This window comes from Branchiostoma lanceolatum, chromosome 1 (assembly GCF_035083965.1).
Source record: "Branchiostoma lanceolatum isolate klBraLanc5 chromosome 1, klBraLanc5.hap2, whole genome shotgun sequence".
NCBI classification, from domain to species: domain Eukaryota; kingdom Metazoa; phylum Chordata; class Leptocardii; order Amphioxiformes; family Branchiostomatidae; genus Branchiostoma; species Branchiostoma lanceolatum.
In genome coordinates this window covers 25,151,511-25,169,652 of record NC_089722.1, presented here as the reverse complement: position 1 = coordinate 25,169,652, position 18,142 = coordinate 25,151,511, and the positions used below count along the sequence as shown (strand labels likewise).

Genomic DNA, 18,142 nt, shown 5'->3' with positions numbered 1-18,142 from the left:
ATAATCTTTATGTTGAATGAGTGTTTCAAAAAGTCTTGAAAGTAATTTTAAACGTACCGGAAGACGTCTGAACATGTGAGGGAGCGTTTTCCTGTATAATTTGACATGTTTACAAGTCGGAGGATTTACCCTATCATAACCTTATCTGCAGTACCACTCTCGGCCGCGGCGAGAAAAGTGGCAAAGATGACCGTCGGTCTTTTCAGGAATGGGGAATGGTTGAATTTTTGGGGCTTGTTTCACTTCGATTACGAAAATGGAATAATAACAACATTTAAGACATTTTACAAGAATATTAGGTCATAAATTATGTTTCTTTCGCAATTTACCAATGGGAGTAGTCGAACGTAAATTTCCTGTGAATTGTCATTTTATAATGGGCTACTACACGTAACGTTACATCAAAATTTCAATCCATTTTGTTGGATAAGAAGACATTGAAGAAATGCAATCATCAATGGTTTTGTCTGTTGGTCTTTTAAATCGAATAAATCCTGAGCCAAATGTTATTTTCAAAATACTGTAAGGTATGTGGATTACTTAACGGTGCAATATAACATTGGTCGCTAGGGCAGCCAGTTGATGGGCTGAATTTTTGTTACACCAGCTTTTGAGACATAGAAACGTACGTTCTCTATTGGCATGCCATCGTTATTGCTGTCAGCAAAAATCTAAAGAACCCTAGATTAAAGCAGCTCAACGTTAACGTTGGCATTTGGATCCGTCCCATATGTTTGGGCGTTACGCCAAAGCCAGGCGGTATGTTTATTTCAATTTTGCCCAAGCCTTCGTGCCAACTGTGGACTTAATACATGTTATGACTTTAAGGAACAGTAACCATCGCTCAGAAACTACGTCATTGTAAATCATTTGTGCGAAAACGCATCGAGACACGAATGCCCTTATCTTGTTTTTCAAACGTTGGGGCATCAGAAAGGTCGGAGCATATATTAATCAAGATCGCAGTACCGACACCATGACGCATATTCCAACATCTGTGTACCACTGATTAGTGAATACACGGGTTCTACTAGATATAGATAACACCATTTATTTCCCCCAGCTCTGCACACGTGTTGCTTGACGAGTTGTAGTTCATTGAACCACAGCGAGCCTGCGGCAGAATCACAAGGTTTCTTTGATGATTACCCCTTCAGGAAAAAATGACGTCTTACAGGACATGTATCCTTTGAAGCTTTATCAGTTATCGTTAGTTCGTAGAACCGCATCTAGCCTGTGGCAGAGTCAAACACAAGGTTACCGCTTATTACTCCTTCTGAGAAAAAAGCCCTGCACATCTCAGAACGCAGGTATCCTTGGAACCTTAATCATGTCTAACTATTGACATACCGCATCTCATGGCGGCCTCTAGGCGTTTTGGTCCTGTTGGACAAATGGTCTTCTTGCGAGATCCTGACAACAAAGACAGACATTAAAGAAATAGCCGGTCCCTCGGCGCCAGGGTGGAGATTAAGTCTGAAAATCTATACTCTTTTCTTATCAACTGTGCTTCAGGTAGGATTGTTTTGCAAGAAGGGACAACAAACTGGAGGTTTGCATGATGTACGGAGAGCAGTGATTGGTCGGCAATTTACAAGACTAAATAGACTAATTATCCAGGGACCGTTACTTTGAAACGAACATCTACTAACATGATTCCACCACGACCAACAGGGTACATACTTCCGCCGCCCTGAAAAGATACGTCCAAACAGATCTCCGGCCCAGCGTCCCTCAGTATAACGAACTGCTGCATATCTGTGCATACCAGGGGGTGATGTACTAGAGATCTCTCAAACACACTGTTTTTCAAAGTGGCGGATTTATGTAACCCGGTGGATTAATGTTAATGGAGGTTATAGAATGGCACTGTTTTCCGTACTGTATAATCATTTGGTCGTGACCTTCACGACTAAACAAATCCATTATCCAGGGAGCGCTACTTTTCAACGTCACTACAATTAACAAGAATCATAGTGATGTCTACGGAAGATAATTAGTTCATGAAAAACACACTCCTGGCGTCTGTGGTTTGCCTTAACTGCTCTTACACACAAGATTGACTTGGGCAAACACTTAAAGGCGGAGTAGAGAGGAGTCACGCTAAGTCCTTTTCACTTTATATTCATTGATCGCATTACGTCAAAGCTCTTACAGGTATTTCTTCCCATTTAGCGCTGGGAAGTAGCTTCACAGCAGACATCTCACAAGCATAGCATCCTTGTTTACTGAAATGTACCATTTCCATAAATCACATACCATGTATTGTGATGAGGAATACATGGCAACTATAATATGGCAAGTAGATTGATCAAATGACTTTGATCGCCTGGATACAATAGGGATCGTGAAATTTGTGCTTATCTTCAAATTGATGTTCTAAGATCTATGAAAAGAAAGTCATGCTAGCATAACTTGAAAAACAATTAATGCCGAATGTAGGCAGAGACATGTTCACTCTCACTCCACTTAGAAAGTGTGGCTCATCAAATTGCTTACCAAACCGTGTCCATCTTGTATAGATGTTCACAACAACAGCCCATTGTCACACACCAAGGAAAAACTTTAATCTCAACACAATTAAGACCAGTACACATACATTGTTTTAAAACTCGCGGCCTTTCGTTTATCTTCCTTTGATGCAGATATTGAAAAATATAAACATATTCATAGTCCTTTTACATTCGCTTTCCCGACAAATCTGATCCGTTAGTTCACGAACACGTGTCCAGTACGCACGTGTAATATGCTGTAGCGTGCACGGCCGCCTGTGCCAAAACTCTTGTTGGACAAACACGTGCACGAAATTAACATGTGCTGTAACCTAACACGTCCTTACATGGCTATCATGCGAAAGTCCACTTTTATCCCTTTCTGCTCATTTAATTTTTTTTTTCATTATCAACTTATCCTTGTGCGTTCTCTTTTCACTAAACGCTGCTGGCAAGCAATTTGCCGATAGTCGGTGCGTTTTGATGTTAGATTCGTCATTACAGCCCTTCATGAATGCAGAATCTGGGCGCTTGAAGCTATCCAGCCTCCGCCCTCCACTCCAGCCCTGACAGACGCTGCAATTCCTCGCACCTCTCTACCTTAAGTCTTTGATTTATACTGCTGATTCTTGTAATGTAATACCGTGATTTATCACTGTAGAGGTGCAAATCTCGCAATCTGTCAGCTCTGGGAATTCAGAACTAGAAGTGTCACACTTACGGATTACGTGATAAGAATGATTTCACTGCTAGAGAAGTCAGTTATAGCCAACCAGACTTTCACATCACAGCTCACGTGAAATCAAGGGCCACAGAACTACAAAGACGAAAATCGTACAAAGAATATACCTGTTGTAAATGTGATCCTATACTAGAAAATTGTTACTGCCTTCTTCAAAATCTATCCCGTTATCTGTGTCTTCAATTTGTGGTAGTCTTTAGCAATGATTCCCATGAGTCCACACATAAAATCATGATTATTCATTCGCCAAATGTACCGCTTTATTACGGTGTGTATGGCAACAGGTTTATTCTGCGTTGTCAGAATCCCCGACACATAGGTGACGGATCAAAGTCGAGAGATCACACATATCTTGAAGGCAATGTATGACAGTACCCTGTCAGTAATTACATGTTGATTCCAATGACCCTCCTATTTTAGGTGGTAAATTAAATGCACGTATTGCAGATTACATTTCGTCTTAAGCTGATCCTTTTCGTCTACGTCTTAAGAAATCCGTTATGCACGGTAGTTCCTGTAATCTATTCTTTCATAGGGGACACAAGCTCCGTTTCGGGCACGGAATATGACTTTGCAATAGTTCAGTTTTAGGCAGATTGTTTTGCCATGGGATGATTTTGGGAGTTAATTTTTGCATTGGGAGGGAGAAGACTTTTTGCCTTAAGAAACTCATACTTTGGTGTCTGCACCCAAGATGTTTGTGGAATCTCAACATATATGTCCGCCCAACCAAGCGGTATGCAGCCCCTGTATGGAATGCCAACGATCTCATCGCGCTCAGAATTTTCGGCGCTACCATACCTAACATACCCGGCACTATCCAAATCAAACCTCTGTTTGTACATTAGCTATAAGAAAATCACTACTTGTCTCTTACCTGTCGAGACCCCTGAATACCTTGGAAACCCATCTGTTGTGCGAATACCATAACAACACTCTGCAAAATGCTTGGGGACTACATTTACTTTGATACGGCCATATTTTGGATGGTGATTTTCTGCAAATGGGACACCTCGTACTTGTGAATTTCATCCATTCTCTTTGTACACTTGCCTTAAAGCACGTAATCCAGCCAGTCTTATCTTTGCATTATTTGAGTGCAATGTTCTTTTAGTGTACCTATGTACCAATCTGTCAATAAGACAATTCATATTAAAAAAAGGTGACATAAAGTTGCAGAGTTTTTTTTGTATTTGCGGTTGCTACAATCATCCTTGCAACTAAAATGAACAATCCGTCAACTTCTGCATTAGTGGATGGCGAACAATCGACTTGAAAGCGCGGCCCGGCTAGTGCTCCGCACGGGTTTTACCTGCCAAATCACTGTTCTCTCCAGCTGCTGTGATTATAATTATTCACCCCAGGCATAGATGAGCGGATACAATTATCTATGGTGATGGAAGATCAAAGAGCTGCAATCGTCGCGCCCATTGACGTAGACGTGGGAGAACCATCTTTTAGGGGGCAATTAGTTATAAGAGATACATGTATGCAGGAGGAAATGGAGGCATAGTACGAGGAACCTCAATCTGCCTGTGACGTCACAAACGGGACATTTGCTGCCTTCTTCCCGGATGTAAGAATATGAGGGACACTAATAACTTGCCGTGACAATAGACAAACAGCAATTATACAAGTCTATGCAAAGTAACCATTTCGATACATTATCACAATTTCCAATGTACCGTTCTTGCGTAGAGTGGCAAGCAACTTTAAAACAGACGTTTCAGAAAGCATCCACTGTCTTTCGTCAGTGACTGATAGCGGATGCTGTCTGAACCATCTCATTGTGTCAAAAAAGCATCCAGTTGCTTGAGCAATTATCATTTGGCTAATCTTATCACCTGAATGTCTAATCTTCAACGTGTCACGAAGTTTGTTCTTATGTGGAATAGCTCCTCTCCTTGGTGCTGAAAGTGTTGTTCACCACATGTGAATTTAAAACTCTACAATGTACAACACTTACACATATACACACACATAGTAAACACAAACAGAGATTGATAGACGTGGACATAGACAGAGACAAAAGAAAAGATAGAAAGATAATTCAAATGCAATGTTGAATACACAAACATGCAGAAATTCGTGTATTTGGGGATAATGAGAAAGAATATTGCAATGATACTGCACGTAAACACAAGTCCATAACTGCGACCACTCTTCTACATGGCGTACTGGCTTACTTAATTTGACACATACTTGTCACCACGCAAATCCCCTAAGTCAGACATAAGTTCCCTTAAGTCTTCTATTTGTCTTTGAATCACAGTCCCGTAAAATCCATGCGTCATGAGAAAAATAATTGCCCGTTCTAATCCTACTTCCTCCGTCAGTCCCGTCCCCTTAATTCCAGATAATCCCATTTTTCCATCCTATTCATCAAAATGTGGTAATTTTCAGGATAAAAGAGTATTTCGTATTCATGCCCATATCCGTTAGTACAATATATTCATTGTAATTACAAACAAAAAACTTTGTAATAAACCAAGACGAGCTACAAATTTGAGCGGTAAAGAGTTGAGTTATTACATTTTAAGTTGGCAAAACCCCGACAGCAGCCGCGAGCTAGCCATATCTATATGTCTTTGAAATATTGCGACATCACAAACATATACGTTGAGGACACTACAGCTGCCTTACACTGCTGCCTCAGAATGTAGGAATTAAACAGAAGTTTATCTAGTGACAAATTTAATCAAACATGGCAATCTATTTCATGTTGTTCGATTTATGGCCATTACGACACGTCAAATTGATACAATCGTCTTCAGTATAAAAGCAACAACTGTGTTTTGAAATCTATGAGAGTTCGATTTATTCATTTCCATATTCCAAATTTACATTTAGATCACACTAACCTTAACGATACGATTTCACTGCCTACATACGACGTACTTTTGTTCTTTTTCTTTCCGGGACATGTACATATCTTGAAGATTTACAAAATTCAAACACTTTATCTGTATGCCAAGAACCCGTGAAGAATTAAAAAGTCTCGAGCAAAAAACAAACAAACGAACACAGTGATGTTAGTATCAGCGAAGCCTTCTTCTAACTAAGGGGTATTCCAATAACCACGTAATGTTGAGGGGTGTGCTGCCCCTACGGCGCGGCTGGGTAGGTACAAGTCTGATGATGATAATGAATTAATACTTACGTTGATGAAGGTTAGACATCCAGGTAGTAAGACACGCCAAAAAAATCTCACTGTTTCAAAATTTTATCCAGTTGCTTGAGTAACTATTTTTGTTTGAAGGTGATAGCGAATGAAAGTGGGCGTTCAATGTTGATATTCGTTTTTCTTTAATATTTTTAATCTAATTCTATATCTGTTAGAACTAGCAATAGATACCCTGAACGTGCGAAAGACATCGCCGATAACGCACAACGGTTTACATACCCTGGAGTAACCAGTTCCAAACGCAAATATCATAAGTACATAAGAGTGCCACATTTCCATACGACAAATCAATGTGTATTCCGGGCGTTTATTAGGTGGCTATGATGTCCGATGAAAGGATGTCCATGTGGCCCAACTGCTAGCACAGTAGTACAGCCTCACAGTTGAGCTTCTTGTTCTGATTTGTTGGCCCTTTCCGTCTCTCGGAAGGGACGCACATGTAAAATGGGGGTCCCTTGTTCGAGAAGGTGCCTTGAGAAAGGGCTACCAAGCCCTCCCTGTACAAAATTGATATACTCTGCCACTGAAACAGCAAGGAAATTTGGTGCCCTATTGGTCACTGGGCACTACAAGCTTAAGGGTCTGGAGGAAGGAAGGAATTGTATCTATTGGGCCAATAAATATATAACATATTGACCAGTTTTTCTTTGTGTTCTTGCGTCTTCAGATCGCCATTTTGCGCATGCGCTGTAAACTCTCTTTCGACAGATTTTGCCCAAATCTTTGCTTTCCAACGTCCTTGGAACCTTCAGCGAAAAAGGCAAGCAAAGAAAAGTGAAGACCTTGGTTACACCCTGATTGTATCCTTTTTATAATAATGGTCGCCATCCCCCAAAGAAGACTGTAATTGCACAGTGTTCGTTTGAAGTCAGAGCCATTTCTCGAGCCGAGCTTGGATGTGATCTGGCAAGGTTTCCCTATAGCGTTTGCACGCACCGCTAACTACTGACGCATCGCGGTTAATGGCGCTGATAGGGTGCCCGGCGTCTTGGTGAAGCCCCGGGTCGCTACTAATGGATCAAATAGCTGCCTTCAACACGTCGATCCCTATGGCGTAGCCTTAATGGCAGAGACCACTGCTTATTACCTTTAAAGCTACTGTCGGTTTGCGATGCTCAAGGGCGATGCCTTTATCAATCTAAACAGTCCAAATACAAAGTTCTACACTTTTCCCTCTGGGATTTACCAGTCATCTGAGATGGCTGTCGGACTGAGTTTTCTGAGCTGCCGCACTCGATGCTTTGATGTAGTAAGCCCTCCAAGAACTCAGTTCTCCCATATCGAAACATGGCAAGTTTTAGATGCAGGTATAAAGAATTATCTACGTATCTACTTAAACGAACACCCCATGAACGAACAGGAAGAAAGATTGCGTGATTTCACAATGTTATGGCTGTCTGAAACTGGCATATTTGTCTTTTTAGTACATGTAGATAGAGTGGTTACTTAATCCGTTTTTTGGTCCGTTGAAGTTGATTCAGGAATCATTATGAATGCAGCAACTTTGCCGTTGAAATTATTAACGTGCAATGTCTCTATACCACTTTTGCTGTCTTGAAAAGATAATCACTCTTTGACGTCAGCAACCAATGAGATATCCCCTTAAATCAAGGCACGGTGCTGTGGAAGAACAAACCTAGAACGACTACATCGGGAGCCGTAAGGATAGACATTAAATCACGTCAATGCTTACAGTGTTATGTTGCTATAAAGCACTGTTTGTCTTGAGACGGACCATTTATTACCGACCTGGGAAGACGTACAGTCCGTATCTCTCACCGTTATCGACAGCTACAACTGGCACGGAGCAATAAACTGCCTGTTTTATGGGATAATGGCTAAGTCTACTACTAAAAGGGTCGTTCGGCAATCATAGATATACGGACTGTATATAAATGTTTCACAGACGGGGGAAAGATAAAAGACGAGTTATTTGTGGAGTTCTCAATTTCTAAAGAAAATGCTTCAAATGCATTTGTGCCTTACTTTTACTTTATTTCTTGCCTCTTTATGTCTTTATCAGACTTCTCCATTTGCATTTGCAACTGCGGTGATCTTGTCGACGTTTCCTTTACGTAGCATACATTCTAAGTGACTGTACTCTCAATTTAATGAAGGGTGATTAAGTGAATAAGTTTAATTGACATGATTGCAAGTGTGTGTACATCTTAATCAGATTGGCTGAGAAGCACACGCTCCACTGATTATACTAATGTATGTACAGATGATCACACCACTCCTTTCACTGTCGGCTGGCACGATTTAATGTGTTTTCAGATGAACCTATTCAGCCGTGAGTCTAAATTTGAGAGCACAACAATGAGGTATAATTACCAGACTCCCGCTCAAACATCGTTGTAATTTCATCCGTTTCACATTTACAGAAGAGGCCCGAACAAGGCGGTTCGAACTTTGCAAAAGGCGTTCAAACATATGCAGAAGAGGCTTAGACAAATCCTCCTTGATTGCATGAAATGTTTTTGTACAACCCTCATGAAAATCAGCTCGTCGTTGAGTTTATCTTACACGGCTCGAATCACCAGGTTGACCGAAAAAAGAAAGAAAGTGATCTCGATAGTTCAAGATAGCTCACAGAAGGGCTATTCTTCCACTAGCACTGGCCGTGACAGAGAAGACAGACGCTATGTACAGTATTTACAGGTTCAATGTACGGGGAAATTTCCCTAGCTCGTTTCGACAAGCATAATGAACAGTGGACCAAGGCTTAACTTCCCGTCCGAAGGACTGCGATCCACACAGCCGGAATCGAACTCCCGACTTCTAGCTCCAGAGGCAGCTGCGCAGGGTAGCTTACCACTGGACTACGCACGCTACACTAAAAGGACCGGTAAGGACAAAGGCCTGTGTTACACTGAGGTTTCAAACAACTCAGCAAGGACTATGGGGATGAGAGCTAACACGCAAAGGGAACGTGACAGGAAAACGTATTCCCTTTCAACCTATCGCTAATCAGAAGCACGAAAGTTCAGAGGGAGAGGCTTGAAGGTCAACAGTTGCGTGAATAGGGAAACTAAACCCGAGCTGTTATTCATGTCAGTCACAACATTTAGTCCTTAGAAATGTCTGAGCTGTTCTCACCCATTTGTTTTTCACACTTTATTTCTCTTTTGATTTTAAAATCAATATGAACTAAGTTTATGATGCCTTGGTAGTTTAATATACACAAATCCACAACCATGGTCATTATGGAAACCATATTAGCAAATGAAATCTGTAATACGTCCTTTGGGTGTCTAATGTGGCTCATGACTTACATTACCGGCCATTTCAATATCAATATTCAATTTGATAATATAACTATAAAGTAATATAATGTAATACACGTACAGTAACTCTTCCTGTATGGTCAAATTACTCACACCCAGCTACAATACAACTCGTGGAGTGCTACATATTTAGAGAACATCCTTCATGTAGCATTTAATTAATGATCTTGTTTTAACACAATTAGGTTTTAGAAAATTCAATACCTTTAATTTTTGTAGCCACGATATACAGCGTCTTTATAGTGATTATGAATTCTATGATGTACTCTGATATTAGGTGTGTTCCGGATATGTAAACAGATTTCAGCCTCACTTGAAAGTTCATCTGTGTTGGTAGAAGTCATTCTGAATGGAGTTTAAAATGTAAACGCCAACACAAAAATTGGACTTACTCCTTGACAAAGACTGGAGCTGATCCGTCGAAAATTTGGGTAAGTCCAATTTTTGTGTTGGCGTTTACAGTTTAAACTCCATTCAGATTTCAGCCTAATGATTGCAACTAGCCGGCTGTTTTAGAGGAATAAACCATAAACGAGTATACCCCCCCTCCGTATCTCATACCATCAATCCGTATATAATCTCTTGCAAATTAGATCTGCCCACAACCGTGGACGTGCATATGACATTGACAGACAACCTGAGTCACCTAAGACCTCCCATCATAACCGTCTGCATGCGTGCCGGGCTCACTTTAGACAAGGTCACACGTCCGTAACCTCAGCAGGTACTTGGCCTTGGCGGCCCGGGTCACGAGAAGCTCCATGTTTCCTTATCAACTGACCTTCACATTCTAGAGGTCAAACCATGACGCAAGGTTGGATCTTGTGGAATGGTTTTAATGCTTTGTTTGGGATAATTCTACTTTGTGTTTTCAACAGTGGAGTTTGCGACCATTGCTTTGAAATGGCAATGTTTCAGCGCAATGCTGTCAAACGTAAAAAGGAGCAGTTGTTCTCTTTTTCCTGTCGACCGTTTGTAGTTGATTGCAATGGCAATCTGACGTCATCAGTTCAACAGAAATACATTCCGTCAAACTGTCAGAGATTGCTCGATTTGGGGAGACGGCAGATTATGACAGTGGGGTGACATTGCAAATTACTGTGCAACCGATCATCCAGAAATCTTCTTATAATAGACCTTGGCTAGATTTTAAGAGAGAGAGAGAGAGAGAGAGAGAGAGAGAGAGAGAGAGAGAGAGAGAGAGAGAGAGAGAGAGAGAGAGAGAGAGAGAGAGAGAGAGAGAGAGAGAGAGAGAGAGAGAGGTGCGCGGTAGATATTATCAGCTACACTTTAACTTGAGCAGATAGAATAGCCCAACCTAGTTACAGAACTCCATTCAACACCGTATGGCGCAGATTCTCATTATGATACAAGGTCGTGGATTATACTTTGTGTTATCTGTTTCCCAGACGACTCAGGAGGTAGCAAATAATCGTTGAACTGTGTCAGTTGTGTCTGAATTAGCCTCCGTTGCAGGTTCTGAACCGGCTTTTTGGGGGGCTAAATGATACACTTTTTGCAGTCAGCCCGTAACTATCAGCCAACCCCGTAACTATCAGCTGATAGTTACGGGGCTGGGTGATAGTTACGGGATGGCTGCAAAAAGTGTATTATTTAGCCCCCCAAAAAGCCGGTTCAGAGCCTGCAACGGCGGCTATGTGTGAATGTGTTTGAATAAACTAATAGTGGCCAGACATATGTCCGAGAGCGATTAGAATCTTGGTTTGCGCATCGGAATCAATGCGCCATACCAAGCCACACCACACCATACATTGTACCATAGACATCATGATCACACCCTACCAAGTACGGTATACCATACCACGCTACACCATACCATACTATGCAAAATCATACCGTGCAATACCATACACCCGGCACACCAGATACATATACATGTACCATTTTACTACAGCAGACCACACCACACCACACCATAGGCCATGCCATATGCCATACTATAGCATGCCTACCTAGCACCATACCACATCAGACCACACCACACCACACCACACCAAACTAAACCAAACCAAATCACACCATACTATACTAGCATGTGCTTAATACATACGGTAGCCCCCCCCCCCCCCCAGGACATGTGAGACATGCCGTGTTTGATATATTGTGCTCGGCAAAAGCAAATGCAGTTTACAGATCCCACTTACATCGTTGTGGGGAAATTCTTCATTGTACGATAAAAACAAGACTTATGGTGTGTATGTATGTTAGCTAATGGACTCAATAAAGTATCCAAGTACACGTGCCAGGTATGGACAGGGATACCGCGATACAGGGCGAACTACGTAAATCTGAAAAAAACCCACTCTGTTTATGTCCTGTAAGGCCCACAATATTCTTCAACAGGGAATAGATGGTCAATGAATTTCAACGGTGACAAGAAGGATTTATAAAGCAACTCGTTTGGTGGTTTCTCTGGGTTTTGCTGTACGAGTAAGTGGACTGTGCAGATCTCTGAACATCTAATGATAGACAAACGATAATGTCTACACCTATACAGCTTCCGAGACATTCTTATGGCACAAGTCAATCTGAAATCGCGTGTTTAATTGGTATTTGCTTTTATATCAGCTATCTTGGAACCGTTGGACGTCGAGTCTACACGTTCTGTTTTACGTCGTCGTGGCAGAGTCTTCACGTGTGCAGAGTCTTCACTCAATGACTTAGTGTGCAGAGTCTTCACTCAATGACTTAGTGTAAAGATCATTCCTCGGCTGAGAAAAGTGGTTGGTATATCCAATCTATTGTCGCCATCACTTTTCCCAACACCACGTAATTCCATCATCCCTGGCTACAGTTTTTGCTCCTACCAGAGCGTTCCACCGATCATCGGCCTTGAGTTGCCTCACCAAGTGACAAAATACCCAATTTGGGCTGCTTATGAAATTTAGATGTGCTGAAAACAAGCATAAATCTTCCCGTTTGCGCGTCCATTTGTAATCAATAATAGATGAAAGGGTATGGAAAATATATTTCGTGACACCTAATCACAGGACCGATTGATGTAATTGGTGATAAATCATATCAATCTATGTTCATATCATTCAAAACCCCGCAATGTACTCAGTCATTGCAGCAATACATTTATGCTAAAAATGATAAATTTGTCAATGTTAACCATAGAGGCATGATATTTTTACGTTGTTTCGTACACCAAATGCTTCTTGAATGATTTTGCTTATTATCTCAGTTACTAAATCAATGCAAAAATGTCTTCGTTACCATTAACGGCCAGTTGCTGCTTCGAAACTAGATCCGAAAAGATTTGTCCTCAAAGATGTGTTCTCCTTAGGCCATGTTGATTCGATTATATGGATGACATCCGCACACGCATCAATTTTTGTCCATTTCCCCCCAAAAAAAGTTTCGGCCATAAAGCAACTGGAAAATTGAGAAAATATATGCTGTAAATTGAAAAAAAAATCGGAAAACGAATACTAATATCGAATAACGCCAAAGTCAAAGATGTGAAAAAAAAGAGAAAGAAGAATCTAGTACTTGGTAGACCATACTCTGTGTGTTTATTCATTTATTCAACCTTCCTGACCACTTGAATTGCATAATGAAGGCAACTTTTTGGGGGCCAAATGTATTCGCACGCTCGCATCAGTTTTGGGGTTCCCAGAGGATGCCCAACTGTCCATACAATCAAATCAATATGGACTTATCTTCAGTTACTGAATCAGATGCAGAAACGTCTTCGTTAACTTTAACGGCCAGTTGCTGCTTCAAAACTAAATCCGCAAAGATTTGTCCTGCGTCCTCCTTATTGGTATGGAACGCGGTGCACTGTATGACGCATGGTGCCTTCGATCCTGCAGTTGAAACCACTTAAAACCACCGCTAGTGAAAGTATGCATCGATTGGACGCTACGAACATATCGTCGAATTAGGCGTAATGGATAAAGACCTATTGAATCACCAGGTGGCCCGCTGTTTCCGTTGGATAAATGGCACTCGGATCTGAATAAGGCGCGTTTAAACCCAATAAAGTGTACTTAGAAATACCGAATCGACCGAGACGCATTTTCACCGTGGTGCTGTCTGGCACGGTTTCAACAATGTTGGATGAGCCAAATATGTTCACATAAAGTTTGTTCTAAGATGAAACATGGCGTTATGGGTGTGCTGTCAGCGTAAATGTATCCAGGAGGGTTTAAGGACAACTTTCCGCAGGGACATTTTGAATTGATGTCCCGCCTCAGGCTGACATAGCAGGAGATAACTGCAGCCGATGTGTCATTGTGGCACCTAACTGCGCTTGACAGTTGTTTCGTAACGTCTGGCATAATCAGATCATACTGAGTGAACCCGCATGATTCGGTAAGTTTAAGGCAGAATCTTGAGCTAGCTTCACTCTCTAAAAGTTGTTGACCCAGGCTGGCAGGTTTTGATGTACTCATCCATTAGGCACGAACACTTGACATACAAGGCATTTTGGATTAAAACCCTCAGATTTAGCAGCGGCGAACGCATCTCCTACGCAAGGTTCTTCGCTCCTCAAGTACACTCAAACATGGGAGGGTGTAAAATGAATGAGTACATTAAAACCTGCCAGTCTGGGTCAACCACCTTTAGAGAGTGAAGCTTGCTCAAGATTCATTCCATCACTAAATCGAATCACAAGAGCCAAAGTCTACTTCCAGATTTCTTCTTCTCTTGCAGAATACAGAACCATTGTACGAAAGGTGCACCCAATTGTTAAGGAATGAGCTTTGTGTGTAGCTTTTTTTGTTCTATTTTATCATTTCTCTAACCTGTTTTAGGCATCTGTTTTCAAGATCTAAGAATATAACTGTTTCAGGAATATTCTTACATTATGTTTGTTTGATACAATAAAGACATGTCAATAGAGAATGTATGTCACTTTATTTATTACAGAACGTTTTGCAAACATTTAGAAGAAAGTGTTTTATGTTGAAAACATAACGAAACTTAAGCCCCCCTCTCACTAGACCCGCGGCACGTTGGCGACGTCGCTGCATCCTAAACTGGATTTGTGTTACCCTTGACTTTATAATGGGAATATCATTCAAAACGTACAAGTATGACCAAAAGACAACAAAATACAAAGCTTAAAAAGCTTTGTTTTTTTTTGTCGATAAAATTCGTTGAGTGCTTTGTCAAGTTGATCGGCCGCAGCGACGCCGCCAGCGTGCCGCGGGTCCAGTGAGAGGGGGGCTGTACACTAACAAGTTAGGAGATTCGTCTATGTCTTCCTAACAGGATATAGCTAGATGACATTCCCTATTCAACACTCATTATACAGAGATGTACACAGGCACGATAAATGTACGCGATTTTCAGTGGCTACAGCTTATATATTCAATTCAAGCATTACATCATCAAAAACATGTACTGAGACTGACCATTCTATTGAATTGATTCATACAACAGCATAAACACGGACTCTTGATCACCTTGTATAGAAGAATAAATAGTAAATATAGACTATATCTCTGAAGGATAAGCAAACATTAACATTGTATCAGTGATGGATGGTTCTCATTGGTGTGCCCATTTTGTGGGATCACGATAGTGGACCCTTGAAAGCAGTTACATAACGGCAAATCGATGAAATCAATTTTACGCACTGTAATTTCCCCCGCTATACGATCTGGCCCAATTATATTGTAGAGATAAAGCAGATAGCCTAAGAACCTATTCAGATTCCACTATCATTTTTTGTCCCTGAATACTGGGATACTTACCCTAGAGAACCTTCCATCATTTGAACCGAAGCGTTTGAAGTCAACAGGTATTTTGTTGTTAATTGTTGTTGTCCATACCTATATGGATGTCTATTATGTTGGTCTCATATCATTGTAGCGACGTTACATGTATTTTTACAACCACTCAATGGCTCTTACATTTACAGCACATTCTTTTGATAATTTTCTGGAAAGCGTCTCTGAAATCTTTGTTGAACAGAGTATATATGAGAGGGTTGAGCGCGCTGTTACAGTACCCCAGCCACACAAAGAACCGAAACAGCAACGGGGATAGGCTACAGGAGGCACACACAGTTACAACCAGGTACGATACAAAGAAAGGGAGCCAACACAATACAAACGCACCCATAACAATCCCGATCACCATCGTCAGTCGTCTTTCTTTGGACAGGCGGATTCTCTGTCGGAGTTTTTCGTGTCGTTTCCTGCCTTCTTCGCGTTTTCTGCGCTTGTATGCCCGCTGCAGCGCCATGGAGTTTCCGTTTGCGTCCCGGGGCACGGTGCTAGATGTGCGGCGCAGCCCCTGGGTGTAGGGTTCATTCCCGTCTTGGTTGTCGTTACTAGCCTCGACTATTACCTGATCGTCCGGAGTTGTTGTCTTTTCGACAGGTGTCGGGGGAGACACCGGGGGAGACAGGGGGGTTGTGTTGGTCGCCGTCTCTTTGCCCTCCCTGTTTACCATGACCGTTTTCGGCTTGACCTCGATCGCGACGTCGTCCGCCCGTGACATGTGTTTGAACAATCGCCACATAAGTTTGGACTTTGTGAGCCCCGCTGGTGACATGGGCCCCTTGGAGGACTTGTCGCTGTTTGCGGGGTAAGACGTCTGCATGGACGGATGCCGCCGCACCCGTGTCAGGGCCACGCTGAAGACCTTAATGTTCATGCCGAATACGATCGTCAGAGGGATGTAGAATGATCCAATTGTTGAGTACAACACATACCCAGGACTGTCGCTGTACTCACACTGTGGATACAGGTCGGTGCTCTGCGGGACCTGTGCCTGCCAGCCCGACAGACCGAAGAGCGGCGGGAGAGAGATGACGGCGGACAGGACCCAGGCGGCGGCGATCATACAGCCGGCACGTTTGGAGTTGGTGTTCTTGAAGTACTGCACGGCCTGTGTGACGGACCAGTACCGGTCCACGCTGATCATGCAGAGGTTCAGGATGGAGGCGGTGCAGGCGAAGACATCCAGGGCCAGGAACACCTCGCACATCACCCGACCGAAGTACCAGTACCCCATCAGTTCGTAGACTAGTGCCGGCGGCATGATGACTATCCCTACGGCCAGGTCGCTGATGGCCAGCGAAGCGATGAACCAGTTCTGGACCCGCTGGACAGACCGCTCCATGAACACAGCCATGCAGACCAGTACATTCCCAAATACCGTCAACAGTATGATTGTCACAATGGTGATGGATATAGCAGTCACCTCTCCGGTTGTGTACTGTAAGTTGTACTCTGAAGTCCCGTTCATGGCTTCCGGCTGGTCTTCTGGTGCAAAGACACCCATTGTTGCAAATCCCCGCTACTGCAGGAGCAGATTACGCTTGATCAAGCTGCTTTAGTTCACAAAGTCCAAGCCCACGGTACACTCCTGCCTCCTTTTATAAGTCATATTTGACAACTGCTCAGCCCTTAACCACCGGTCTGAATATGTAAACTCATACCGGACACGTAGGGACGGAATGGCTAATGTTGCGAGCAGCACGTACAGTTTATATTGCCCGATTGCCACGTTCGTACCTGTCAATCAACGCTCCTAACGGACCCGCCCCGGGCATGCGCCCTGAGGCACGGTACCGGCATGGTTAAAGTAATTCACTGGAAAAGCTTTGGAGACACGTCATCAGTGTCAAATAGCTGTCAGTTCCTTCTGTTTTTCCTTATAGGGCAGTAGCTTGATCATTAATACAGAAACACCACTAATCTTTTAATCTTACATCAGGAGAAATCTTGACGAGACTTCAAAAACGTTGTGCCACTTTTATCATCACCTTACGTTAGGGAAATATTATGCAGTGTACGTCTTCGACATCCTTCTGAACAATTTTTCATACGTCAAGGCCGCGAGGGCAATGCTCCTTTGAAATAACTTTATCTGTATCCCGAAATGTTTCTTGATAAGACAAACAGCAGATAATATACCTAGCTTTGAATTCAGCATATTAATATTCTGTAGGTTAGGTAAGAGTTAGAAATAGGCTCTCGTGCTACCGTTTTACGCTCATGTTTCTACACCCAGTATTAACTCTACACTTATTGCACATGGATGTCTATAATCTGACACTGTGTTTGGAATCTGTCGGCTTTGGCAGCGTTGAGAGATTTCCCTTTCTTTGCTGGGCAATAATTCGGCACTGTTGTGTGCTGTGGGGATTTTTAATGGGGTCGTATTTGTGACCCCAATACGACAAAGTCAAAACACGATGTAACAGGGCATGTCTTCAAAGGTAGGCTGCACCTTATTCACCATTAAGCTTCAGTTCACACTATCAGTGGTGAGTTTTCTGTCTCACCCCGACCTGTAACACCACATCGCACACTACTGAGTTCTAATTCACTACACAGCGCCATAACTAACCTATGGCTGCCTCCTAGGAAAGGCACTTACGTGCCCGGGTGTGTTGTTATGCAGAGATTAAGCGGGGCTTTTAACGCCTATTATACAAGACACACCAGGC

General features: G+C 42.4%; 1 protein-coding gene across 1 annotated transcript; it reads right to left on the bottom strand.

Annotated features, from left to right (window-relative positions):
• Positions 1 to 14,603: 14,603 nt before the first annotated feature.
• LOC136444128 (alpha-2C adrenergic receptor-like) lies at positions 14,604 to 17,318 on the bottom strand. Its single transcript, XM_066441635.1, has one exon. The coding sequence runs from the start codon at positions 16,969 to 16,971 to the stop codon at positions 15,580 to 15,582; it is 1,392 nt and encodes a 463-aa protein (XP_066297732.1). The 5' UTR covers positions 16,972 to 17,318; the 3' UTR covers positions 14,604 to 15,579.
• Between the last annotated feature and the right edge of the window lie 824 nt (positions 17,319 to 18,142).